Here is a 27,416-nt window from a genome sequence, read left to right on the forward strand (position 1 = left end):
GCACAGCACAACATGTTTTTAGTTGAAATCTATTTATATTTAGGTACAGGAACAGCCTAACATAAAATGAGTAGATGGCTAACAAATTTTAACCAACTTCACATTTTATTTTACAAATCTATTGATACATACAGGCCGAGGACCGAGTGTTGTGGCGCTCCTTGGGAGAGGCCTATGTCCAGCAGTGGATGACTATTGGCTGATGATGATGATACTGTATAAAATTTGCAAAATCGTACTTAGTATCGAATTCTATCGTACCTTTGATATCGGGCTCATCCGGGCTCTAATTTAGTTTATTCAGTAGGTTAGGTTGTAAAAATGCAGCACCGAGGCTTGAGTCCAATTTCCCCTCTTACCCTCTTCTTCTTCCAACTTCCAACCCTTATCCTCATCCAGTCGAGAAGCAGAATGCGATTGTGTACTGGCTGCCTCCACCCCGTTCAGCTGTTCTGCCTGTGCTGTGCACTGTTTAACAACCTTAACAAGAGGCTGGAGGCCAAGGAAAAATAATAAAATATAAGTACTTCTCTAACGACAAGCTGAATGCCCTCGTAAGAATATAATATTCCTTGATCAGGGTGAAATCCGCTAAGTGCCTGCAAAATGCTAAGCCTAGCAAATATGTTTAGAAGAGAAATAATAAAAAATCTTTTTGTACTAAAAACTAGCTGGTTTTCTACACTTTGCCAGGCCATAGAGAACACTAAAGTCAAATCAAGAAATTGAAAACGCATTGACAAAACACGAACATGATTGGTTAACATAACTTCTTGGTTTTTTCGGCCAATGGCTGATCTCTATTATTAATTTGACGTTTAGATTAGGCTTACAAAGGAAACAGCCTTGAAATTGCACTTGCTGTTCGATTTTCACGAGACTTGCGTTACAAAAAATTGCAATAAAAGTGAGTAAAACGTGTATTTTTTCTTAAAATTTGGTGTTATTAATTTAATAAATACTATAACTTACAAAGTGGCTAGCAATACGTACTAATTATTAATAGAAAAAATTTAAAAAAATGGTTATGTAAGACTGTTGTGATTGTCACAAGTGTTCGTCAAATAAATGTAATTTTCCTGAAAATTAGGATAGTTTTACCAGTTCTCTACTTCAATAATAAACACCGTATAAAGTATGCATGTAAACAAATGTTCTTAAACATTTGCAAATTGGAAATATTATGGCAACTGGGAACATTCCTACACGAGTGTATCACTCACTGATTACAAAAATTAAGTAATGCGAAACAAATGAAAAGCTTAGAATTGATATGCGATGTTAAAATGACGGTTGTTCACGTTAACTTCTGTTAAATACACAAACATGAGTGCTGACTACTTATCACTTCCTTTTATACAAACTTAAGTTTATAACCCTACCAATACTTGATATCTATTAGTACTTGAATAAATGCAAACTTACTGCATTATTTACAAAACTAAAATACAAATACGTACCAAATTTATACAAAACCCTTCATATACATCATTATTTCCTACACCCACAACTAGGTAAATTATCCTTATAATTTGCAGATGGCCGACAAAGCTATTGCCACGGCCTCCAAGCCCCAGATGCGTGGTCTCCTCAACGGGCTCATCAAGAGGAACCTGATTGTCTCGCTGGCCCTCGCCGGCCTCGGAGGCATCGCCTTCCAGGTTGGAGTGTGCAGCCTTCGCAAGAAGCAGTACGCCGAGTTCTACAGGTGAGGGTGTAAATGTTGTGTTGATTTAAATGTGCCAGAATACTTTAGCAGATTAGGTGTAACTTTTATAAAGAATATTTCAAATTCACCTTTTGAACTATCCATCCTAATCCTCAAATTGATAGACCGTATTGGAAATTTACAACAAAGTTAAAATTGACTTTGAAACACACAAGTTTCGACTCTTTACGTCGGACAGAAAGTTGGAATTTGTATATCACAACGTCAATTTTAAACCTATTGTAAAGTGTCAAAAAGCTCTATGAATTTGGGGGTTAGTTTATAAATATGAAATACTTACCAATACCTTTTTGTGTTTTTCAGGACCTACGATGCTGAGAAGGAATTTGAAGAAATGAGGGCCAAGGGCTTATTCCAGTCTTGCTAGATGTGTTACTGTGGTATTGTAGTATATTTTGTTTCTGTAATATTATGTAAATTAAAATCATAAAAGTTATATTTTAGTGTATTATTTATTTAGAACCTAATTGTACCTATGTTTTTTACATTAGTTATAGTAGTAAACTCAACGACGCGTTTTTTGCCTATTGTCTAAAGCCGGGTCCAGACGAGTGTAACATTACGTGTAATTTAGCGTCAACAGTGTGGACGGCACACGAATTCAACCAAACGAGCACTGCCCGCGCTTTTGTGTTCGCGCGAAAACCGACAGCCGATGGATCAACCGCGAGTTTTACATGTAATGCTCAATGCTCGTTGTGACGTCCACACGTAGAATTTGTGTTACATTACACGTTACACTCGTCTGGACCCGGCTTTAAGCTGGTTGAGTTCGCGTGCCGTCCACACTGTTGACGCTATTACACGTAATGTTACATTTCACGTTGATCGTTTTGTATTCTCCTTAGGCCGCATTCCCAGTAGGCAAATGTGGTTAATGGCTTTCAATTATAATAGTAGTAGTAAACGCCCTTACAATAAATTATCTGTAGAAATCAGTGAACAAATAATAATATATTCATGCTGAATAAAAATACATGTTATAAAGTTTGAGCCATTTATTTAAATCAGTTTCAATAAATAACTTACGAATTATAAACATTTTCACAATCTTGTGATCCCTAATCTACCTATTTACAAAATATGTAACATCACGCACATTAAAGGCTCTTTGTGAAATATATTTTTAGATGGAAGATTTTTATATATTTACTCCCATTACGTTGATATTCTCTTTGAGAGAGCTTTCGCTCATATTTGTCTACTAGAAATGTAGCTTAAAACAGAGGTTAGGAAGTAAATAGCCAAGTAGTTGCTTTCTAGATCTAGAATCTCGATAAATATATCATAGTTTCAAGATTTTATTCTTTCTCTACTTCTTTTACTTTCCGTTTCTTCAACACCGGTTCATCAATATCGGCTACAGACAGTAATCCTAACCTTTTCAGCTTCGAAGCTAGTATGGTTCTCTGTAAAGATTTAACTTTGGGATAAACTACAGGTTCATCATCAGAAGACCCTTCAAATTGTGCTTCAAGTGATCTTGTTTTTGACCTTGTGGAACGAGTTTCCTCTTCTTTCACTTGTGTTTCATTGTTGGTCGATTTTTTTCTCCTTTTACCTTTACCTTTTGCCACACGATTAGAATTGGAGTCTTCTTCACAATCTTTAGGTTTATCAGGTAGAATGATATCTGGTTCATTTTCAGGTTCTTCTATGTTATTTGTTGTCGTTTTAAGGTTGTCTATAAACTCTATTTCTATTTGACTGTTGAGATCAGTGAATACAACAGGAACCTCATACTTTTCTAGAGGAATAATTTTCTCGCTGGATTCAACTGTCCGACTTTCATCTGCCTCACAAGACTGTTCAGACTTTGTATCAGTGGCATTTGAGCTTAAATCTGTTTCTAATTTAAAATCTTCAAGTTCTTCTTCTGAAGTTGTATCCTCATCTATTGATTTCTTACTTTTCCTTTTTCGTTTCGTTTTCTGTGCAGCTTGCTTTTTTCTTGGAGATCTTTTATTTATTTGTGTTGATCTAATACCAGTAGATTTCCTTTCTAGATTGTCTGTTTTGTTCTTTGTTAGATCTCTACTGGCACATTTTCCTTTGGGTGTTGTTTTTCTTGTTTTCTTACCATTTTGTTGTGTTCCCTTTGGAGATTTATCATCTTCACCATCTGCAAGATTATCTGGTTCATCTTGGCTCGTTAGAGCTTTCTTCCTTGGACTGGACTTTCTAGGAGACTTTGAACTGGAAGGCGACGGAGGGCATTTTCTTTCGCTGTAAGACAAGAAACTAATTTAAAAACATGAAGATAATAATAACGTGTAGTTGCCTAATAAACAGCATTAGAACTACTACTAGGTATATGAAATGAAATTTTCGGCCAAAAGCTAGTAAGTATACAGGTGTAAAAATTTGCGAACCAAAAAACATTCTACATAGTTAAAAGTCACGTGACCAACAAAGTTTCTATAGAAGATGTTATTTTTAGATACGGACTTAGATATAACATGCTGCACACGTAGGTTTTGGCTTAGTATACCCGTTTTGCAACACCCTGTATATGTAGAACAGTTTACCTGTCCTCGGTGCTCATGAGATGCCTCATCTTGGTGACGGTCTCGATCATGGCGCGCTGCTTGATCTTCATCACCACGTCCGACCGGTTCTCGCGCACTGCAATCATAATATCATCGGTTATGTTATGAGGGAAAGATACATAAGTTATTTATAACAGGAAATGTTCTTCTTCTTCAGGGTTTTGTGCGTCATGTCACCTTATACATATTTTCCCACCGTCTGTCATATTCTCATTCACACACAAGAAACCATAATATGTTTCATATGTTTTCTATCATGCAATCAGTTCAATTAAAGTTAAATTTTAATACCGTTAGTCCAGTTAACAGTTTATAGTCAATCCATGAGGGCTGATATACATAATAATCGGCTCAACCCATTCTCAAAAAATATATAAGAGTCAGCATTACCTGTGACCAGCCATTTCGGAGCCACACTACCACAGCCAGTTACCCGGACACACAGATACACTTAAACTTATAACACCTCTCTTTTTCGTCATTGGTTAAACACTCACTGTTGGCGGCGCCCACGGCCAGCGAGCCGCTGATGAGCTGCTTGAGCGAGGCGGCCAGCTGCGCCGCGAGCTGCTCGTTCACGTAGCTGAGCGTGCGCTCCGGTTTCTTGCCACCTGCGAGATATAAATTTATGTTATAAACTTTATTGAAACGTAATAAACATAATTATTATTAACTACCTATCACTAACTAAATAATTCGAACTAAACTAGAAATACCACGAGCTCTTAGGCTGGAAAAAGTGCTCGACCGATGGTCACGTTCACAACACGATGTACGTTACTTCACCGTCGGTCAAGCACTGTTTCTAGCCTCGGTGAAGGAATACATCGTGCGGAAACCAGCACATCTAGATGTGTGAACCCACCGACCCGCAGTGGACCAGCGCGAAATAGTCCAGGCTTAGACCTTAAGACTTATGGAATTACTAGGTTTGCCCGACCCCGTGGGCTTTCCCAAGGAATTTCAGGAATTGCTTTCATAGTGCACCTCTACGGTACTTATAAGTGCCTATGTTCAGCCATTTACCTAGGCTTTGCGTTGATAGGTAGGTATGTCAGTCAGTCAGTCAGTTTCCCTAAAAATATATTATGTATTTAGACAAACAGAATGCCCACCTGAAATGCTAGCCTTAGCCAGCGAGTACCGTCCCCCCAACACGCTCAGCTCTCGCAGCAGATGCAGCTCCTCCGTCTGTCGGTAGAACACTCCTCGAGGACGCACGCCGCCTCCGCACTCGGTGCTCACCGGCGCTGTGTTTAGATAGATAGATAAAGCGTTTATTTGATCCACTTTCTTACATACACAACTGATCACAATGACAGAATACATAGTTATAACTAAATAGTTGCTAGCTAGCTAGTTTAGGTTTGGAGTGTTTTGTCATTTAAAGCACATTACACATGTGCAGATTATTAAGGCAACTCCTTACAGGGAATTATGCTTTTGTGCATAAGAAAGTATAATTAATTAGTAGGTATATGGTACTTAAAGGAATAAAGATACTTATTCAAAGAGTAAATTGCATGTTCTTAGGGCTGGTTGCATTGCAACCAGCCCTAAGAAGGTTGCATTGAAAATGGTTAGATAAAAGTTATCTGGGGAATAATTGCTATCGCGGCAGAATGTTTGTATAAGACAGTGATAGCAACAATTTTAGTCCTCAGAAAACATTTATCTGATTATTGAAAAAACCCCTTAAAGGATTAAAAAAAAACCGGCCAAGTGCGAGTCGGGCTCGCGCACAAAGGGTTCCGTAGCAGCAAAATTACAGTTAAATCAACCTATCTCAAAAACTATAAGAGATACTTTGATCAAACCAAAAATCGTTGAAAGAGTTAATTAGCATGCATCACCTCTATTTTTTTTAGAATTTTATACCCCGTAGTTATAAAAATAGAGGGGGGGGGACATACTTTTTACGACTTTGAGAGCTGATATCTCAAAAACCGTTCACTTTAAGAAAAATGTTTTTTAGAAAACTTTATATCATTTTAAAAGACCTTTCCATTGATACCCCACACGGGTATGTACATCGAAAATAAAATTTCATCCCTCAGTTACATGTATGGGGGGCCCCACCCCCAATTCTTTTTTTTACTATTTAGTGTCATATTTTTGTAGCGGTTCATACAACACATATTCCCATCAAATTTCATCACTGTAGTACTTATAGTTTCCGAGTAAATCGGCTGTGACAGACGGACAGACGGACATGACGAAACTATAAGGGTTCCGTTTTTGCCATTTTGGCTACGGAACCCTAAAAACAGATATATGGTTCTATTCATCTGTGACATGTTATGATAGCACATTCAAATTTTATAACAGAAACCTTTCAAACAAAGCAATTTTCTCAACAAAACTCACCATCAAAAGCCTTCCTCATAGAACTTTCAATCCCGTACTCCCTATCAGCAATATGGAACTCCACATATCCTCCTATCATGAGAGAGCCCAGTATGTACAGGACGTCGTACCTCCTCTGCCGCCGCGCCATGTCTTCCAGGCTGTGTATAGCGTCCAGGTCTGCTGGGGTTATGCGGAGTTTGGCAAACCTCTTGTACGGTTGGAGGTGGAGAAGGCTGTAGACTAGGAAGAGGCCTGCTACGCATTCCTGGGAAAGGAGGGTGTGTTTTTTAATGATTTTTGGTTTGGTTGGGAAAATAAATGTAGGGTGTGGGGTATTGGATTTGATTGATAGTAAGTTGAAATGTGACTTAGTCCCGAGATTATGTTTTCAATGCCAAGTGGGGTGGTAGCACCACAGCAATACCATTTATTTTTGTAGTCACGTTTACGTGCAATCGTTTTCAAGTGACCATAAGCAGTTGTTTGGCATTTGTTTGTGGCGTTCCAGGCACTCCCTCCCATTGTTAGGTTGCCATAAGTAACATAGTCCTAAACTGTCCCAAATATGCTTTCGTTTCAGCCTTCTTATTGGAATACAACCTGTGTCAGTAGCCAGTTTGTAAGGGTGTCAGCAATACCATTTAGTAAATATATCTGACCTCATAGCTGGTGGTGTTCCCGACCATGTACCGCTTGGCGACGGCCACCAGCTCCTCCGACAGTTCCGCCACCTCCACACCCGTAGTCTTGCCTCTGTTGTGTTGGTGAACACAAAATAAACCTGTTAGTAATTCTTGTAATGTCTATTTTGAGTGTGTCTCATAGTTTACATGCTTTTTTCCATCATTTTGATGTGAATGGAACATCTGTGCATATTCCATAAGGTCTATAAATTTGTTCTAAATAATAACATTGAACTATTTATTTAAGGGCTGAATTTCAATAGCCAGATAGCAAGAGATTCAAAAGTTATCTTGGGGCATTAGTTTCAGAAATAAATTAGTATGAGAGACCACAAAAATGATCCTGAGTAGCTATTAAATTAAAAAGTATAATTTAAAAAAAAATGCTTTTGATGTACAGATCCCTAAAACAAGACAGCAAAGTAACATGACTTAAAACAACTCACTGGAACACCAGAGCGAAGTTCATGTCCTTCCAGATGTTGCAGAACACCTGGTAGTTGAGGGTCTCCGTCTCCAGGCACTTGTGCATCAGCTCATCGCAGTCATCCGAGAACCCCTCCGCCAAGTTTATCAGAATCCCCTGGGTATCTGAAAATTAATTATGATATTTTTTTATAGGTAATAATGTTATGGTTTTCTTAATTAAAGGTTGGCTGGAAGAAATTGCTTTTTGGAAATAACCCTACCATTGTGTATAGGGCATGCAATACCGGAACTATTTTCAATACCGGTATTGAGTTCCGGTATTGCAACTCAATACCGGGATCCCGGTATTAGATTTCCTTGTAATAAATGGCATATATTTTTTTTTTTTTTTTTGTTCCTTGATTGTTCTAACTTGCGATCAGTCGTTGGACCATAAGCAGTTCTTTTGAGTGGTAGAGTGACTTGCAGAACTGGCCTCTCCATTGATAGGCTGTCCTTCATTAAAATTTATTCAGTTTTATTCAACTGAATAATTGTCCCAGATGTGGCTTCGTTTAAGGCGACGGGTCATTTCTGTCTGTGTTAGACATCGCACCAGCTCATTTTCATGATTTGTTACCCTGTCTCTGTAGGCTTTTGTGAGATGCTTAACTTCCTCTTTCACAGTAGGTATTTCTAGGTAAGCATGTATTTCATCAGTTTTTGTAAACCAGGGAGCTCTTGCTATGGTCCTCAGTGCATTATTTTGGAATCTTTGCAGTATTTCAATGTTGCTGTTTTTTGCCGTACCCCACAACTGTATACCATAAGTCCAGACGGGTTTTAAAATGGATTTGTAAATAAGCATTTTATTGTTTAGTGACAGTCTTGACTGCGGGCCGAGCAGCCATTGGAGAGATCTAAAACGGTAGTTCAGCTCATCGCGTTTTTTCTGGATGTGTTTTTTCCAAGTTTGCCTCGCGACCTTTAATCACAATGGCATATATTGTGATTAAAGGTCGTATAGGTCAAAATAAAACGAGAAAAAGCAATGAAATTCAGTATTTTGTAATAGATTTTTACGAGAATTGAGTATTAGAGTTTAAATTTTACAATAAATTATTATTTTTACATCCAGAGTCCGTTTACGCATGGACAACAGTAGATATCAAACGGCCGAAAACTGCATCAAACGGTTGGAAACAAGTGCGCTTTCACAATACATAGGAATACTATATCTTAATCGCTTTATTATAGCCTAAAAAAGTCCGATTCCGGTATTACTTCAATACCGGTATTGAAAAAGCGTGAATTTTGTCCCTAATACCGGTATTACGAATACCGGTATTGCCGTATTGCATGCCCTAATTGTGTACCTTTAGTGTGTTTTCATTTGCAATGTATTTATAGTGTCTTCAATAAAGTGGCCACAATAAAATACTTCTTTAAACTAAGGATTGTTTATTGTGAACTTAGGTGTTTGCATAAAGGGATTCATAGGTATAATTTGATTGCAAGAAAGAGCATTTGTTACTTACAAGAGGAAATTAAGGCATGATTTATATGAAACACAATCAAAACAAATCAAGTTATTCTCAACATTGTGTACACATAAGTGTATTTCTACAGGTTATCATTATCAGTAGTATTTTATGTTCGAATCTAATGTATTCAATATAAGGATATTGCTATACGAACTTAAACATAAAACAATATAATTTTCAACTTACTTCTTGTCCTACTACTTTTTTGCTTGGGCATGGGCATTTTGAATACAAATATGGTATAAACAATTTTTTTACTAACACATTATTTCATTTACACTCTTTAGTTTATTGCAAGCTACAATGTACCGAAAGCCAATGTGTAGTTATTTTTCTTTTGAAACTTTAAAAATAAATTGACGAAAATATCGCGCGCGCCTGTTGCTTTTTGCATTTTTTTTTTGTAAATCACAGACCATAATTGAAATAAATGTACTGCCAAGTGTCAAAAATTTTTTGTTGGTTCTCTGTGCACACGGGAAGTTATTATTCTGAGACTCTGATAATATTTTGCCTTGTTATTCTTTGCGAAGAGCGGTGCACGGTGGCGGTGGTAGGTAGCTCAGTCGGGTAAGATAAGAGCCCGCTTCTCAAGAGATTCGGGTCCGAATCCCGATTCCTCGTGAGCTGCTGTCGTCGGCAACCAGTCGATGCGGCGGCTCACTGAGACGAAGACAGTCAACAAGACGCCGCCTGCTGAACAGGCGGCCCCCCGGACCCAGGAGCTGGTTGGCCCTGGAGAAGAAGCCCGGGCAAGGAGGGCTCCCTCAAAGGCCCGAAGCCTGCGCCCTGACGGGCGCAGAAGACAACCAACGACGAATCCCGGCATTGACATACCATCGCTCTAACGGTGAAGGCAAACATCGTGTGTACCTATTATACTCTCTCGTGTTGCTATTACTCTTCAACGAATGCAACGTTAATTTTGTTTTATATTTCTCGAGTAGTTACTCTCTCGTATATGCTATGTCTCTTTAACGAATGCAACGTTAATTTTGTTTTATATTTCTCGTATTGATATGTCTCTTCAACGAATGCAACGTTAATTTTGTTTTATATTTCTCGAGTAGTTACTCTCTCGTATTGCTATGTCTCTTCAACGAATGCAACGTTAATTTTGTTTTATATTTCTCGAGTAGTTCGAACTTTGGATAGGGTAAATGCAATAAAATACAAAACATTGAATTAACAAGTTTATTAATAGTAAATATATAGGTTGGTAGATACTTAACTTATTGAATAGTTAGTCGTAAAAAAATATTGGAATGATTAAATAAAGAAATATGTACAGCCTGGGGCTAAGAAACGTAACCCCTCTAGGGTATGAATGTTACCAGCAGATGGCCTAACCAGGGGCACAAGACGTGACAAGAGTTTGCGTCGCGCTCACTCACATCGCGCGGCTTCGGAAGTGAGCGCGACGGATAACTTTTCTCACGTCTTGCGTCCCGTGCTAGGCATTCTGAGAGTGGTTCTTTCATTCAGTTATACATAAACTAAGTAATGTTATGATTATGCATTGCCAACAGTGTCTGGGAAGAGACTATCTACCGAAGAATTATACATTAGAGTTTAATTAATTTAAGAAGAAAATAAAATATATAACTATATATAAATATTGAACCTTATGTTGTAGCGAACAAGTATAAAAGTGCCTTGGCGAACTGCACTATTTCCGATCCACCCAACTTAGATTCACCGTAAACTCGATCCACAAATGTAATTGGAACTTCCCCTATGGTGTACTCCAACTGTCTGGCTCTGAAAATGAAACATCATTTTAAAACATCGATTAATTATCAGTATCACATACAAAATTATAGTTCTGTTATTTTAATTTTATTACAAGAGCGTGGTATTTCGTTAGTGATGGGTCGTCGACTGAGCCATAATTATAGCAATATTACTTTAATATTGGACTGAGAGTTTAAGCTCCAAGGCGCTCCGCTCACTGCACGAGAGTCGAGGCGTCGCGGCGGCGGCGACAGAGGCGCGCCTTCTCTACATTCTCTATATGCGAGCCCAGGTTGAGGCGCTGTCGCGGCGCAGGCTAGGCGAAAACTTGAAATTGTGAGACATAATTCCCTGCTCCTTTAAGCTGAAGCGACGCCGCCTAGACTCTAGCAGTGAGCAGAGCACTTTCGGCTATTTGTGGTATTCAATATCAAAGGACAGTGAGGTCACATAATATTATATTCATGCAGAACTCTCGCCCAAATGTTGTAGTTACCAAAAGTAATATATGCTTAAAACAAACCTGATGATCATTTCCATTTGAAATACATATCCCTTGGACACGCAGCTGTCTATCAGCTTCTGCAGGACATCTTTCTTGTATAACCTGGAAATATAGTTTATTAAATTAGGTTATTATTATTAATAGACATAAATATAGGGACTAAAAGTTGAAAATTAAAATAGTGTACAAAATTTTAAATTGTTTTTACATTATAGTATTCTTGTACTATGCAAGTAAGTCTGCATGGACATTAGTTCAATTTTCATTAGTTCAATTCCATACAATACTAATATGCATTTGTTGACTACATATTTATTTTCTAGAGAAATTAACTTTATTGAAATATAATGTCTAATAATGTAAAGCCTGAGTAAATCAATTAATTTACCTAAAAGACCCAGTTAAATCAGAAGCCCCAGGCCTCAGAAGTAGTTGTGTGACGAAGTTGGCTCCTCGTGATATCAGCTTCCTCTTGAAGTCCCACCCGTGCACGCCGCCATCTCCAACATAGCGGGTTCCGGAGACAATGTCATATTCATGTTCCCTTTGGAGCTCTATAAACTTAGGAATGAATTTTGGCTGCAAAAAATAGACAGTTTTAATGTTAGATTTAGTTTATGAATAAATAAGGTTACATGAATACCTATTAATAAATTTAAAAAGGCATTTGGTTGAGGACTCAAACAATGTTATTTTATTAGGTATTATTATATGGGCTAATGTGGTTAGTTTCTAGTAATTATAAACCATTATCTTCTCACAAAATAATATATAGTGAGAAATCTTATTTAATTTCATATTAAGAAATATTTTAAACATCTAGCGTGCCAGGTATTCAAAACCTAGAGGTATTTGGATGAGGAAGGGTCATGTTAGTGTGCCTACAGCTTCCTGTAAGGGACTTACTTATAAGTTATAACCAGCCTTATTATTCACTGGTAATGATGATGGCTCTCAGGATCATTTTCTAAGCATGACTATGATCTTATCGTCGTGTGTTGATATAGACTTACATGATGGCTCAAGTCAGCGTCCATAATAATAATGAAATTCCCCGTAGCATGTTTGATGCCGTGTATGTACGCCGTACCAAGGCCGAGTTTCTTCTCCCGCGGACGAAGCACTATTTTATTGGACCCGTACAGAGTTTGCAGTTGTTTGGCCACATCCAGAGTTCCATCCGGACTGCCATCATCGATTATTATCACTTCGTAGTCGTAGCTACTGTGGAATTAAGAAAATACCTTGTTATCTTACGTTTGCTTTGTGATAGAAATTTGATAAGTAAATTGACAGCAATAACTCACGTGCTGTCCAAATATTTGACGATTAGCCATATTATGATCGGCAGATTTTCTCGTTCATTGTATGTTGGAAGTAATATTGAGTATTTGTCACTTTTCGTGATTTCAGAATCTACAGCTGACGCCGACATGGTCATGTTGATGAATCGAAAAATAAAACAAAATATGACAGATGACACCCCACCACTTATCATGACAGTTGTTACTAGTACGTTCGAATCCGGTATCGTGACGACGATCAACCAAAAATAATCCTATAAGGAATAGTGATTCCCCTGGATTCCCCAATAGAGGAGTGGATTTAAGAAAACAGGGTGAACCGGGAAAATATTAGAAACAAGAGGCAATACAACAACAACTATGGCAGGAATGGTTTTTTGACTTTTTAGGTTTATAACGGAGGCAGAGACGGCCGTAAATGGTATCTGTGTTGACAAATAGTACTCTGTGTTTGACATCAGTCAAACCGAAGACAGGAGCTATTTCTCAGCTGATGAAAAAATGGAAAAAGTTAGAAAAAGTATTGTAAATAACGGGAAATTTTACTAAATTTCACAATGGAATAAATTAGTATTGCAATGGTGTACTATCAGTGTATTTAGGACACTCAAAAGTCTTATAAACAACTGTAATTTCCACGAAGCGAAGCTGATGAAGTAATACGTATCAGTAAATTTGATTTATTTCTTTACTATACTATTAATATGGGGAAAACTAGCAAGGTTGTGATCTGCGGTATGCGTGGCGTTGGCAAGACGGCGATATTGGAGCAGCTGATCTATGGAAATGTGAATCTGAAGTCCTCCTTTTACCCAACCATTGAAGACATCTACGTCGCTAACATCGAAACGGACCGTGGGACGAAGGAACGGGTGTGCTTCTACGACACAGCTGGACTGGAACCACCGCTCACAGGTATTTATCAAGGTTATTAATTTAAATTCTTATTAAATTATCAAACTTTCCCACTTTTTTTCGTGTTAAGTAAAAAAAACCGATAAATGAAACTTTACAGTAGGCATTGTATAGTAGGTACTAAGCGTGTGAAATTTTATAGGTAGATTGAAAACAGTCTGGTTACCAACTTCCTTCCCAGGCCCATATATATTCATTAAAAGAGTGTGTTACCCTTTTACTATCTAGATTGTCTACATAGACAGGCTGGAAGAAATTAATACTTAATAAGTAAATTTATATTGAAGCTATTCAGAATTTTTTATGTGAACAAAATGTCTTGAGTTTGTTATTTCACAAAAATTCATAGTACTTACAGAAAAAAAGCTGTACTTAAAAATATATTTGTTTGAATAACAGCACAAACAAACGTTGCAGGCCCCCCGCAGTCCCCGACGATGCAGCTCACTGCCAACCAGGTGCTGCAGCGGCACTACCTGAACTTCGCCGAGGGCTACATCATGGTCTACGACTCCACCAAGCCCGAGTCTCTGGACGTGCTCATGTACTTAAAGAAAGACATTGATAGAAATAAGGATAAGAAAGAGGTCAGTATTCCTACACTATGCAATATTGTTGACTACAGCTGAAATTGGGTTGGTCACCATAGTTAGATCAGTTGTTGGAGTGATTTAAATTTTGCCAACCTGCCTGATGGTTTTTATTGCAGCTATTGGTGTAGAGATGACATCAATTTCCAACAATAAACTATAAATCTGCAAGTTTAAGTTATAAAGCTTTAGGCCAAACCTACATATATTATGTGGGAGTGAGATAGTATGAGTGAGCGAGTAAGATGATAGGAAATGGTAGATGGCGCCACTGGCGATTCATATTATAACCTTGTTGTCATGTTGTGTGCACTCGCAAGAGACTCGCAAGTTATTAATTAAAATAAACGTGTAAAACCAGTAATCTGCGTCTAATTTCCCCACAATTTGGGGGCTCGACCGCGATTGATCTAAAGACGAACGATTCCTGAAGATTCAAGACGATTTCACGAAGATTTCAAGACGACAAGACGGAAGACGCACGTGGATACGTGGGTGAAAATTTTCGTAGTTACTGGTTTTCGGTGTGTAAAGACGTACAAATTACGACGCGAGTGAATTAACACAACAAAATCATGCCGAAAGGACGTCGCGTGAATGCAAGTGCTTCTTTTGACGAGACTGTGGTGGCTGAAACACGGCCCGTGATGCAGGTTGGATTTGGGGACGACTTAGTTCCTAAGTTCAGTGGCCAAGACAAAATCTACGCTGTCTCGAGGTGGATTCAAGACGTGGAGGACAATGCTGAGATACTGCAGTGGACTCCGTTGCAACAACTTATTGTCGCGAGAAGATCGTTGGTGGGCACCGCGGCGCTATGGCTGAAATCAGAGCGGCCTTTCAAGACGTGGGACGAGATGAAACAAGCGTTAGCCAAAGAATTTCCGGATTCCATAGATCAAAAAACACTACACGAAACCATGGCCAGCCGTAAGAAACATGAAGACGAGAGCTGCCTCGATTACCTTCTCGTCATGAAGGAGTTGGGCAAACGCGGCAGGATGGCGGACTACGTGGCCATAAAATACATTATAGAAGGCATACAAGACGCAGAATGCAATAAGATTATGTTGTATGGGGCGACCACGTACCCCGAACTCAAAGAAAAGTTACGCATATACGAGGTGGTAAAAGAAAAACTTCAGATAGAAGGTGCTACAAGAAGAAATAGGGAACCTATGACGCATACAAGACTGCCCAGACTGCCTGCGCTGAGATGCTACAACTGTGGAGAGAGAAACCATCACTCTAGAGAATGCCCGCATCAACATCTTGGGCTAAAATGTTTTAAGTGTAATGGTTTTGGGCATATCGCGACGAGTTGCAATGTCCAGCCACGCCAGCCAGAGGGGGCGTCGCAATCGGCACAAACTTCAACAAGCGGAAACTACGGCGGCCAATCAGATGCAAGAACTAGCCGTCCAAACTTCCGGGGACAACAGTCATTCCGGCAGGTTGGCAACAATGGCGGCGGAGAGACGCGACAACTTCAAGGTGGACCAAGACGGACGATGTTCGCAGCGGAAAATCAAGATGCGACGACAGAGGGCAGCACCTACGCAAACATGGCGGATACGAGGAGCAATGGCGTGCCGATCGATATGTCAATCGATGACATTGACAGACGTTTGACAACTGACAGCAATGAGGTTATGTTGAACGTAAACAAAGATGTTTCAAACACGACGAAGGAAATATGGTTGAAAAAACCCGAAAAAGACGTGAAGATTATGGAAAATATGGCAAGCGCACTTATCGACACGGGCAGCGAAGTGAATTTAATGTCGGAAACGTTCTACAACACAATCGGATGTCCCAAATGTGATGATGAAATACTTGCGTTGTCGGGACTTGGACAAATGAAAGTGCATTCTATGGGAAAGTTGACGGTTCCAGTGATTATTGATGGACACGAATATCACAAAGTTTCATTCCATGTCGTTTCTAAAGACTCTATGCCGTATAAGTTAATAATAGGACAAGACTTTTTACAAAATGTGACAATGTTAATGAATGAAGGGAACATAATGTTATTGCCGTCGAGTGAGGATTGGTTGCGCAATATTTCATGTTTTGTTTCAGATAGCATTTATGACATAGGTTGTGAGGCTAGCCCAGCCATCCAACAACAGGTGCAGGGTTTGGTAGAAGGCTACCAACCAATGAAGACGAAGGATGCTCCCATTCAACTGCGTATTATACTGAAGGACGACATACCTGTGGCTCAGCGACCAAGACGGCTGGCCATCAGTGAACAAGAAGAAGTTGAAAGGCAGATTGAACAGTGGCTCAAAGATGGAATAATTCAGGTGAGTTGGTCAGAATATGCTAGTCCATTAGTGTTAACTCGGAAGAAGGATGGTACTACTCGGATTTGTATAGATTACAGATTAATCAACAAGAAGATGGTTAAGGACGAGTACCCATTGCCGATCATTGAGGACCACATTGATCAGTTAGCATCAGCGAAGGTATACAGTACGTTGGACTTAAAAAATGGTTATTTTCATCTACCTGTACATGAGGATTCAGTAAAGTTTACTGCCTTTGTTACACACAATGGCCAGTTTGAGTTCTTGAAAGCACCATTTGGTTTAGCCGTTTGTCCCAAAGTTTTCACAAGATTTATAACGATAATCTATCGTGAGCTGATTGCCAAAAAGATTGTATTAATATTCATCGACGATTTATTAATTCCAGCTCAAACTGAAAGACAGGCCGTAGAGCGGCTGCAAGAAGTACTGCAAGTAGCATCACAGTATGGACTGGAGATGAACTGGAAGAAGTCACAGTTGGTTGTCAAAAGAGTGGGGTATTTAGGCCACATTATTGAGAATGGCCAGGTGAAACCATCGCCAGACAAGACAGAGGCTGTTCGTAGATTTCCTGAACCAAAGACGATTAAACAGCTGCAGAGTTTTGTTGGTCTAACATCTTACTTCCGTAAGTTTATCCAAAATTATTCTTTGATTGCAAAACCTCTGACTGATTTAATGAAGAAGGACTGTAACTTTAACTTTAACCAAGAACAGAAAGAGTCATTTGAACAATTGAAGGAGAAGCTTACTAGCACCCCAGTGCTGCAGATTTATGACTCTAAGTTAGAAACAGAGCTGCATACAGATGCATCTAGTGTGGCATATGCTGCTATATTGATGCAGAGGAGCAATGAAGATGGTTGTTTGCATCCTGTGTATTACATGAGCCGTAAGACCACAGACGCTGAAAGTAGATATTCAAGTTATGAACTTGAGGCACTAGCCATCATAGAGGCAATAAAGAAGTTTCGAAAATACTTATTTGGGATTAAATTCAAAATAGTAACTGATTGTAAAGCTTTTCAGATGACGCTCATGAAGAGAGATATGTCTACATCCACAAGAGTGGCCAGATGGATAATGCTCCTTCAGGAGTACAACTTCACGGTGGAGCACAGAAAGGGATCCCAAATGCGACATGCAGATGCGCTGAGCAGAAACCACTATGTAGCAATGATAACATCTGATTTTCAAGAGAAACTGAAGCAAGCCCGACTGAGAGATGTTGCTTTAAAGGCGATAATGGAGATTTTGAAAGAGAGACCATATGAAGACTATTGGCTTGAAAATGGGCTATTATTTAAGGGTCCCGAGAAGCATCTGGTGGTACCTAAATGCATGGAGATGGAGCTGATACGTCAAGCTCATGAAAATGGTCATTTTGGTAAGAAGAAAACAATTGAGTTACTGAAAAAAGATTATTATGTCAAGAATTTGGATAGAAAAGTGGAGGAATACATTCAAACTTGCATACCATGCTTGTTGGCTAGCCGGAAGACTGGTAAGCAGGAAGGTTTCTTATCACCAATCGATAAGGGTGAGCTGCCACTAGACACATTGCATATCGACCACATCGGACCAATGACAGAGACCAAGAAACAGTATAATTATATTTTAACGATGATTGATGCATTCACCAAGTATACATGGATATTTCCTACGAAGAGCACGACAAGCAAAGAAGCGATAGATAAATTGAAGATTCATCAACAGCTGTTCGGAAACCCAAGACGTCTGGTGACAGATAGAGGCACGGCCTTCACAAGTAAAGACTTTGAAGAATACTGTGAGGAGGAGAAGATACAGCATATCACAATTACCACAGGAATCCCTCGAGGTAACGGTCAAGTGGAGAGGATCCACCGAGTAATTATCTCAGTGTTGACGAAGATGTGTATCCAGCAGCCGGATATTTGGTACAGACATGTAAGTCGCCTACAGCAAGCTTTGAACAGTACTTACCAAAGAAGCGTTGATTCTTCACCATATGAGCTACTGATTGGTACGAAGATGCGATTAAAGGAAGATACCGAAATATTAAATTTAATTCAACAAGAAACAAGAGACATCTTTATGAGTAACCGGGATGAACTGAGAGTTAAAGCTAAAGAACAGATTTTGAAAATTCAACAAGAAAACAAAAAGAACTATGATAAGAAGAGAAAGGAAAGCACACACTATCAGATAGGGGATTTGGTCGCTATAAAGAGGACACAGTTTGGTGTTGGCATGAAGTTGAAACCAAAGTACTTGGGTCCTTATAGAATAACCAAATCGAAAGGTCTCAACAGATATGATGTCGAAAAAGTGGATATGTCCAAGGAAGGACCTAAAAAGACTTCAAGTGCTGCTGATTTCATGAAGAAATGGCCTGGCGGAAATATGGATAATAACACACTGTCTGAGGATGATGGCAACAGCAGTGAAGACTGAACTAGCTAAAGTAATTATTTTTTTTTAACCCATTTTGTATGTTGCAGGTCCTCACGCGATGGTCATGACATTGTGTTCCATTCAAAATAAATAGGCATTGCACTAGTTAGTAAAATTATTTCCGAATAGATTTTCTACTTAAATTTCAGTTACTTACACAATGTGTCAAAATGTTATTTTCATAATACCTATAAGTACAGTTAAACTGTGTTGTTTACTTAAGATTTCATATTGTAAGCTATAAGTTGTCATACTTACCTAATTAAATCTAGAATTAAAAGTATGTACCTACATAAGGTTTTAGTTTAAAAGTTTCTAAATAATGTTGTACGAGTATTGTTGTTATGTCAGATAAGAGTTTGATACTTACATAGGACTCATACAAATAAATATATACCTAACTATTAAGTTTTGAGTTGTACCTATTTTGTTTTCAGTATGAGATAATGCTGTTTTGTTGTTATATTATAAAGTTTATGATTAAGAGATAAATAAGTAAGATATACATAGGAGATAATACATGTTACCAAGTTGTTCAGTTTTGAGTTTTGATGTAAAATAATGAGATTTTTTTTTATGTGTAACTTTAGCACTAAGGTTAGTCTAGGGTCAGACTAAATGCAGGATGGCCGAGTGTGGGAGTGAGATAGTATGAGTGAGCGAGTAAGATGATAGGAAATGGTAGATGGCGCCACTGGCGATTCATATTATAACCTTGTTGTCATGTTGTGTGCACTCGCAAGAGACTCGCAAGTTATTAATTAAAATAAACGTGTAAAACCAGTAATCTGCGTCTAATTTCCCCACATATTATACATATTTGCTCACAACTGTAATCCCCGAATACATAGTCAGAGGTGACTCAAGCAAGTCACACGCTTTTCACTGTGTTTTGGCCAAACATAGTTCTGCATAAATGGTACCAGCTATATGGGATAATGGAAAAGGAATCTGTAGCCAATATTTCCTCATTTCAATAATATTGTATGTTTTTCTATTCCAGGTTGTAATGCTGGTCATAGGCAACCGCACTGGCCCCGATGACATCAACAGCCTCGAAAACTCATGTTCCAAAGCTGCCAACTGGTGCTCAAGAGAAAAGATCCGCCACTTCGAAGTCACTGCCATGGACCGGGCATCTCTGTATGAACCTTTCATATTTCTAACTTCAAAACTCAATCCGGTACAAAACAAGACCGCATTTCCACAGCTGAGCACGCTCAGCAAATTGACTCAGAAGAATAACAGGAACGACATGTAACAGTACGTCTTTAATCTGTGTCCCTTCTGCACCCAGCCTTAGTTACTTGCGGTATAGAAATTTATGGGAATACATGCTGGATTTGTGGGTTTTAGTGACCAGACCACCATGTCATATTGCACTGCCAAAGGATACTTAGCTCCTGGAGCCATAGCATGGAGCGCAGGACAAGCTGTGACATAATTTATGCGCGATAAATTATTCGTGAGAGAACAACCGAAACCTACAGATAATACAGTATGTATTTCAATCTACCGCTTGTACCTTCGGGGTTGATCACTTCATAATCTCACTGTCTGTTCAGTTGCTGTTCTTATTATTATTATTTTAATTATTTGGTTCCTGATTGACATGACAATATTTGTCCGCTATGAATTTTATTATTTGACTTTTAAGTTTTAACTTGTATTAATTTAGCTGTAGTTAGAAAAATCAGGGTAGATATAAAAAGCATTTTATTCACACTGCATACTGTGCATAATATAATTTTTCGTCATATAACGCTTATACAGGATGTCCCACCACCACGCCACCTGAATGGGAAATAGTACTTATGTATGTTAAATACTGAAATTAGGGCATATCACTGAAAATAAGAAAACAATACAAACTGCATTCAAAGAATTTGACATAAAAGCATGGCCCAGAAATCAAACCCGAAAATGTAAATAAAAATATTCCACTTTTTAAGTTAGAAAACATAAAACTTTAATTTACTCACGTATTTGAAATGTACTTATGTAATTCCTAACTGGCTTGAATCTCAGTAGTTTATTTATTTCAATAGAATTAGTTGCTAGCCCCATTCTAAAATATACTTTATATCATCTCATGATGCATTGATAAATAAAAGGGGCATAGATTAAAATATTAGGAAACTACCTCCGATGGTAGACTTATGAAGTATTAGAGTAGGTGACTGATTATTTTCTTGTGTTTTTCTTTCCAAAGTCAAAGTCAAAAATTTTTATTCATCGTACAAATACATTGAGTATGAATGGTCTGGAGACGAAATAGGCAGACGTTCCCCTCTGCCGGGGTGGTAGGCCAGAAAGGCCCACCGATTTATAAAAACTAGTTACAGTCTCAATTTTCACTAGACTCAATCTAATTGGCAAAGCGTTCGTTTCATAGAAAATGATTTGTTTACATACTACAATGACAGCTTGAATTCATAGAATATCCGGATCCCGGATTTGATCACAGATTTAGTCATGGTTTATTGTTATTAGCCGTTGCCTAGCAACCAATGTCAAAAAAATACAATAGTGATGTACCGGTAAGTAAATATGTATTGATCGACAAAAAAGGTCATAGTTAAAGGATCTCACAATTTATTTAAGTTTGTTTGAATTTATCCTAACTAATATTATAAATGCGAAAGTAACTGTGTCTGTCTGTCTGTTACTCTTTCACGCCAAAACTACTGAACGGATTTGAATGAAATTTGGTATACATACGGTCTAGACCCTGGGAAAGAACATAGGCTACTTTTTATCCCGGAATTCCCACGGGAAAACTTTTTAAGGCGAAGCGAAGCGCGCGGGAACAGCTAGTAGAAAATATTGCTAAAGTGGTGATGTTAGCCTTAAAGGTTGACTCATGAGACATTCTGAACCATTTTGTTCATCGACTTCAGGAAAGTCGATATATTTGTACTCCCCATAGAAAAAAACACGTAATATACCAAGGTTCTATGGAGCAGCAAAAACATTTTAGTCGTAGAGCAAAAGTTGATTAGTGTGACCAGTAAATCACAAAATATGGTTACCTTTTTTGGAAGCATGTCATCCACATCCTATATTATGTGTGTTATTTCTTTGTAACTTATCTATTGGTTTTTAGGATAAGTTATATTCTGTTATATAATTAAATGCTACGTTTAATTCATAATTTAAATAATTTCAAATAAGTATTTCCGTTCTCGAATTCATCGATAACACTTATCGATAATTGTTACATCCATGGCAAGAAAGAATGACGACACTGTGTTCATAATTAAATGTCTCTTCGCATATCCCTTATTGCTAGGAATTAAAACTCATAATGACATGTCCCATGAGACATAATCAAGGTAAACGGTAAAATTTCCCCCCGCAAAAATTGGCAGACTTTTTTGTATCAAGAAAGATTGCTATGACGCTTCCCGAGGGTACACCCGAGTCCGCGTTGTTCTATGTACAAATATAAAATTTTCTGATGAACGTCAATTTTTACAAATTACTCTCCATAGAAATTAGGCTTCCACTTAATCTTTAAAAAAACTAAAATATATTCAATTTTAAAAGTAATTTTATGGTAGGTATTTATTATTTCTAAATTATCTACTTTTATTTTTGACTCCATCGCTGTGACAGTGATTTTATAAAGATAAACTTGTAAATGCTGATAAACCAGGCTGTTAAAACTAACAATAATAGTAGGTATATTAATATTACATGGAGCAAAAAATAATAAAAAAATATATACAGACGAATTGAGAACCTCCTCCTTTTTTCGAAGTCGGTTAATAAAATGAAGTTAGTTAACATGCGTAAATAAAAAGTCTAGTTGAACGATTTTCCTTGTTGTAGTTTGTATATAAGATAGTACTTAATTAGTGCAATATTTAGGTTTAGTAATTTATGTTTAAAAAATCCATGTTATATATTAAAAGTTTTAGAAACACTATAACTTATTTCCATTTACTTTTCAAGTTTTACGAGTATTTTACTGAGCTGCCGAATCATATGCTGTGAATTTTATTCGGTCTCTCTCACTATAAAGAAACTTGATCTGAATTCTTAATTTGTTGTATAATGTAATCAATTGTTTTATTATTCAAGTATTTTACTCGAGTATTATAGGTAGTAGATAGTCTTAATAATTTATTACACCTTTTCAGATCAAAGTAAGCTTAGGTAATATTTAATTTAATTGTCGGAATTAAGTAGCACATAAGTATAAAATTAATAAATTACGAATACATATTATTTATTTAAAAATACCTCTTTAATATTTATTTCCTACCTATTCATATCGCCTATTACCTAAAGGAAAGTCCCACGTTAGTGATTATTTCACTAGGTAAGTTAGGATAGGTAGAATTATAAAACTAGGACAAGCCAAAACATAAATTATTTTTGTCCATAAAGTCCATGTGTTCGCAGTCCCATCTGAAGGAAAAAGTTCTCAGTCGCGCTCGCTCTTGAGGCTGCGCGATACAAAACTTTTGTCACGTCTTAAATGCGGCCCGTGCTAGCCCTTCAGATTTAGCTTCATGCTACCCGTAGGTATGCTAGGTCAGCAGTTCCCGAATATACCGAGAAAGAAAAACAAAAATATTGTGTCAATTGTTTTTATTTTCGGATTGTCACTACAATAATTTCGTCTTGCTTACACTAACTTTATAGCTACGCCTAGGTATAAGTATCACGGAATGTAATTCCGAAGCTGACTACGAAGATAAATCATATTTTCGCTCCTTTGAGCCAAAATCACTTAAAATACTAAACGATTATTTATCAATAAGGTTAAGTCAGTTGGTATCATAGATAAAATGTTACTATGTATAGCTGAGCGAGTATATCTGGAGGTCTAGCATAGCGCGCGCGAGAAGCTGTGACTAAATATATATCGATATCAGTGTGACTACACTTTTTATTGCGCGTCATATTAGGTTTTGTATTCGTAATAGATTATATTTAAGTTCTTTTTATGTATACGCAGTAATATTTTACCTATGCTTGCATTCTGTGGTAAAACAAGCACACATGCTGGGGAATACAAGTTGAAGTTGGGTTAAAATCCAAGATATTTGGTATAGCTTTTCTAACAAGTACTTTTCAAAAATATTCTGCCAATATACTAGTCACTTTTTTTTGGATAAGTACCCAAAATTTTTCGTAAGCCTTTGAAATACTTATTGTAAATAACTTTTAAGTAGGTAACGAATTTCATTTGTAATAACATTGCAAATACATAGTAATTATATATTTAATAATTTGAGTTAAATCATTAAAATATATTAGACGTACCCATCATACTCATTACCTATCAACCTACCAAAATTATTCCCCGTAATGTATGATATCTTAAGATGTGGTTTTAGGGGTTTAGGTTTAAGCTGTAGGTACTTAGGCATGATAGAAAGGTATGTAGTTAAATTTATTCTTTGGATTTAAAAATACAAGTAAAGCACTAAATAAATAAAAAATATAACATTAAAAAGCTGTCACACAGTTAATGATTTACCTGTTTTAAATTTTCTTTTATAAAGAGTTATTAATTTTCAACTAAGTATTTGTTATAGATAGATTTGTGTTTAAAATCTTATTTTTATAAGTAGGTATGCAGGTAGCATTCATATACTTATTCGAAATAAAATGTAAATAAAGTCTATCACATGATTTTATTTTAGCAGCTTGCAGGGTGTTCTACATTTACTATCATGAGCTCTTTTCTTCTATGGTAATATTGTGACAGTAAGTGCTGACGTTTTTTTCAATATCAAATTGATTTCTTAATTTTTTTCTTTATATTTATCTTCCATACAGCTTTTTGAATAATAACAGCATCTTACTAACGTCAGAATTGCTTTTAAGGCCGGTAGACCAAATTGAAATAGATGTAATAATAGTTACGCTAGAAATCTAGAAACGTTTTACAAGTTCATATTTAAATCTTGCTCAGCCTGTGCGTTCTACGCCATTAGGTACATAATCTAAACTAATAAATAAAACACGAGTACTTACTAAATACGACTAGTTTCGTATGTGACGTTGTTCGGTTGCTCAAAAATAAGTAACTATAGGTAAATATAAACTCAAAACCTCGTAAATAACCATGCACCATTTATAGGTTAAATTAGATAATTTAACAGAACATAGGTATGTCATTTAACGTAAAAATCACAAGTCTCTACTTAGACAGTCAATAAGTATATTATATTTATTTTACTATGAAAATCCCCTGTTTTTTATTAAATGGTATGTTTCGCCCTGAAGTAGTTGTTAATTATTATTTGTAATCTCTTAAAAATCACTTAATTTTACCCTTAAGGTAATCATAAGAGTTTTTTTCTTTACAACACGATTTTTTCAAAATATCGGACGTTATGAATAAATATTTCTTTTTACGTTATTATTAATCAACGTGTTTCTAGACGCTTTTCTAAATTAATATACGCATGTAGGAAGTTTTAACTTCATTAGGGTTTTTTTTTTCAACAAGGTTAATCCGAAACACCTAAATATCAACAACTTACAGCCTAATAATGTTTAATTTAGTAATTATATGTACGAACCGAACATTCTTCACTATATCTGCCTCATCTTTACTAAATAAGTACTTAAAAATGGCACATTCATAATGATACAATTATAATTAGGATATTTTGGAAGTTTTTATAAATGAAAAGTTAGCTGTTAACCTAAAATAATGTAAACTGCTTACAATTGATACATTCAATATGAACACGTTTCACCCCAATGTCTACCTCAGTGCTCAGTCAATGTCTACTATCGATTATGACTTAAATAATTTCTATAAAATAATGATAAGGAAGTTAGTAAGGTAACGGTCAATCGAGGACGGCCATCTTGAAAGCCGTTGGTTTGTGGCCAATGGGCTTCATGGCAAGGCGGCCGCCCCCGGTTCCGGCGGGGAAAATTGAATTTAGAATCTCTTCCTGATCACTGCTGCTTGACTCCTCTAAGCGGCCGGGCGCCCTTATTTCACCTTCTTCGTCTGATGTCTGGAAAATTAAAAGTTTCTTAAGTAAAAGTTCCTTATCCTTACGATAATAACAAAAACTAGGCTCTGTAAATAAACAAAAACGAATTAATTGCATGCATACGCTTGAAAAGGCTCTGTAAAAATAACTGCTGCCGCTACACGGGTTCGTTATCGACGTGGATAAACGTGACTATATCGTGATTCGTCATAAATACGGTTTTGTGATTGGCGAAACGCGCATTAAACGAGTTTATCGGCGTCGATAACGATTCCGTGTAGCGGCCGCTGAACATGTTAAACAGATTAAAAGAGACAGCAAGACAAAGCGAAAGCGTAGAAACAAAGAGAGTGAAAGAGACGAACATCTATTTCTTGTTGGGTCGCTGGCGCGCGATGCCGGCCGGCACTCGCTTGCTGGGTCGCTCGTCGCCGCTGTCCACGCCCTAGAGAATACAGGGTTATCTAGCTGTACTGTACAATATTACTACTTAGCTTTACTTATATATTTTAAATTTAGAAATAACCAAATGTTAAATTCTTTATTAAAGTCTGTTTTTTAATTTCAGATACTAAATTGGCAGATTCTGAACCCTTCCTCAACAGTCGATTGTGCCGCGATTAAGTGACGTACTTATCATTCTATTGGCGGAACAATCGACTGTTGATGCACCGTTCAGAATCTGTCAATTTGGTATCTGAGGTTAAAGAATATACTTTAGGAATCTCATTTTCATATTCCAAAGTTTCGTCATATAATTTTAATATGCTTTCCGAATCACCAATGCTCATCGCATGATAGAAAAAAAAAAACAATGAAGTCAAATATTTCTATGAACAACAGACTCAGATTTAAAAAAAAAAACAGTATTATATATAGTTTTGAACGTCGACAAAAGTATACACTATGGTCTAGCTTACATCAAAGTCTCCGATGGTGAACCTAGTCCCGGCGGCCTCAGCCACCAGCTGGGCGGGGGCGGGCGGCGCTGACTCCGGGCTCAACACCTAGTTAGCACATAGTATAGTGGAGTTAGCACATATAGTACAGTAGCGGTATTAGTTACATATTATATCTACACACATCACCTGAAGGCCTAGCACGTGGCGCAAGACTCGCACATCAAGTCGTGACCAAATATGTGTGTCGCGCCTTGCAACCAGCCGTGCTAGGCCTTCTGATCGATGTCAATCCAACTTTTTTAGATGATTAAACGTTAGGCATTATTTACACCCATGGATGTACCTAAAGCCTTTGTTGATACATATTTTATATTAATTTTTATTGGATAATTTACTATAAATTAATGCTCAATATTGAATTGATATCGACTTTGCTGAATTTAATTAACACGTTACGTTATTTTCATCATAATGTCCCT

General features: G+C 37.3%; 5 protein-coding genes across 6 annotated transcripts in view; 2 read left to right on the forward strand and 3 right to left on the reverse strand.

Moving 5' to 3' along the window:
- The first annotated feature begins 756 nt into the window (after positions 1 to 756).
- Positions 757 to 2,165, forward strand: LOC105391136 (cytochrome c oxidase subunit 6C). Its single transcript, XM_011562561.3, has 3 exons — positions 757 to 907; positions 1,539 to 1,708; positions 2,033 to 2,165. The coding sequence occupies exons 2-3, from the start codon at positions 1,539 to 1,541 to the stop codon at positions 2,094 to 2,096; spliced, it is 234 nt and encodes a 77-aa protein (XP_011560863.1). The 5' UTR covers positions 757 to 907; the 3' UTR covers positions 2,097 to 2,165.
- Positions 2,166 to 2,759: 594 nt separating this feature from the next.
- On the reverse strand, positions 2,760 to 9,670 carry LOC105391149 (snRNA-activating protein complex subunit 1). The gene is made up of 8 exons (XM_038109706.2): positions 9,449 to 9,670; positions 7,757 to 7,901; positions 7,287 to 7,380; positions 6,646 to 6,892; positions 5,394 to 5,528; positions 4,776 to 4,889; positions 4,258 to 4,354; positions 2,760 to 3,955 (listed from the first exon to the last, which is right to left on the reverse strand). Exons 1-8 carry the CDS (start codon positions 9,483 to 9,485, stop codon positions 3,031 to 3,033), a joined length of 1,794 nt encoding a protein of 597 aa, XP_037965634.2. The 5' UTR covers positions 9,486 to 9,670; the 3' UTR covers positions 2,760 to 3,030.
- A 772-nt stretch (positions 9,671 to 10,442) lies between these two features.
- LOC105391151 (dolichol-phosphate mannosyltransferase subunit 1) lies at positions 10,443 to 12,993 on the reverse strand. The gene is made up of 5 exons (XM_038109881.2): positions 12,809 to 12,993; positions 12,515 to 12,725; positions 11,890 to 12,080; positions 11,520 to 11,603; positions 10,443 to 11,023 (listed from the first exon to the last, which is right to left on the reverse strand). The coding sequence occupies exons 1-5, from the start codon at positions 12,940 to 12,942 to the stop codon at positions 10,888 to 10,890; spliced, it is 756 nt and encodes a 251-aa protein (XP_037965809.1). The 5' UTR covers positions 12,943 to 12,993; the 3' UTR covers positions 10,443 to 10,887.
- Positions 12,994 to 13,248: 255 nt separating this feature from the next.
- On the forward strand, positions 13,249 to 21,264 carry LOC105391152 (NF-kappa-B inhibitor-interacting Ras-like protein). 2 transcript variants are annotated; one of them, XM_038109536.2, is made up of 3 exons: positions 13,249 to 13,732; positions 14,138 to 14,307; positions 20,065 to 21,264. In XM_038109536.2, the coding sequence occupies exons 1-3, from the start codon at positions 13,510 to 13,512 to the stop codon at positions 20,320 to 20,322; spliced, it is 651 nt and encodes a 216-aa protein (XP_037965464.1). In that variant the 5' UTR covers positions 13,249 to 13,509; the 3' UTR covers positions 20,323 to 21,264. The 2 variants fall into 2 exon arrangements, with proteins under 2 accessions (XP_037965464.1, XP_037965465.1); XM_038109537.2 differs by having other exon boundaries at positions 13,251 to 13,720.
- Positions 21,265 to 23,645: 2,381 nt separating this feature from the next.
- The window catches only part of LOC105391153 (sodium-dependent neutral amino acid transporter B(0)AT3), a 28,830-nt gene continuing 25,059 nt past the window's right edge, over positions 23,646 to 27,416 (reverse strand). The window contains exon 12 of the mRNA XM_048628245.1: positions 23,646 to 26,056. Coding sequence (XP_048484202.1) covers positions 25,883 to 26,056 — 174 coding nt within the window. The 3' untranslated portion in view covers positions 23,646 to 25,882. The remainder of the gene's footprint in view (positions 26,057 to 27,416) is intronic.

The sequence above is a fragment of the Plutella xylostella genome, chromosome 20, assembly GCF_932276165.1.
Source record: "Plutella xylostella chromosome 20, ilPluXylo3.1, whole genome shotgun sequence".
Taxonomy (NCBI): domain Eukaryota; kingdom Metazoa; phylum Arthropoda; class Insecta; order Lepidoptera; family Plutellidae; genus Plutella; species Plutella xylostella.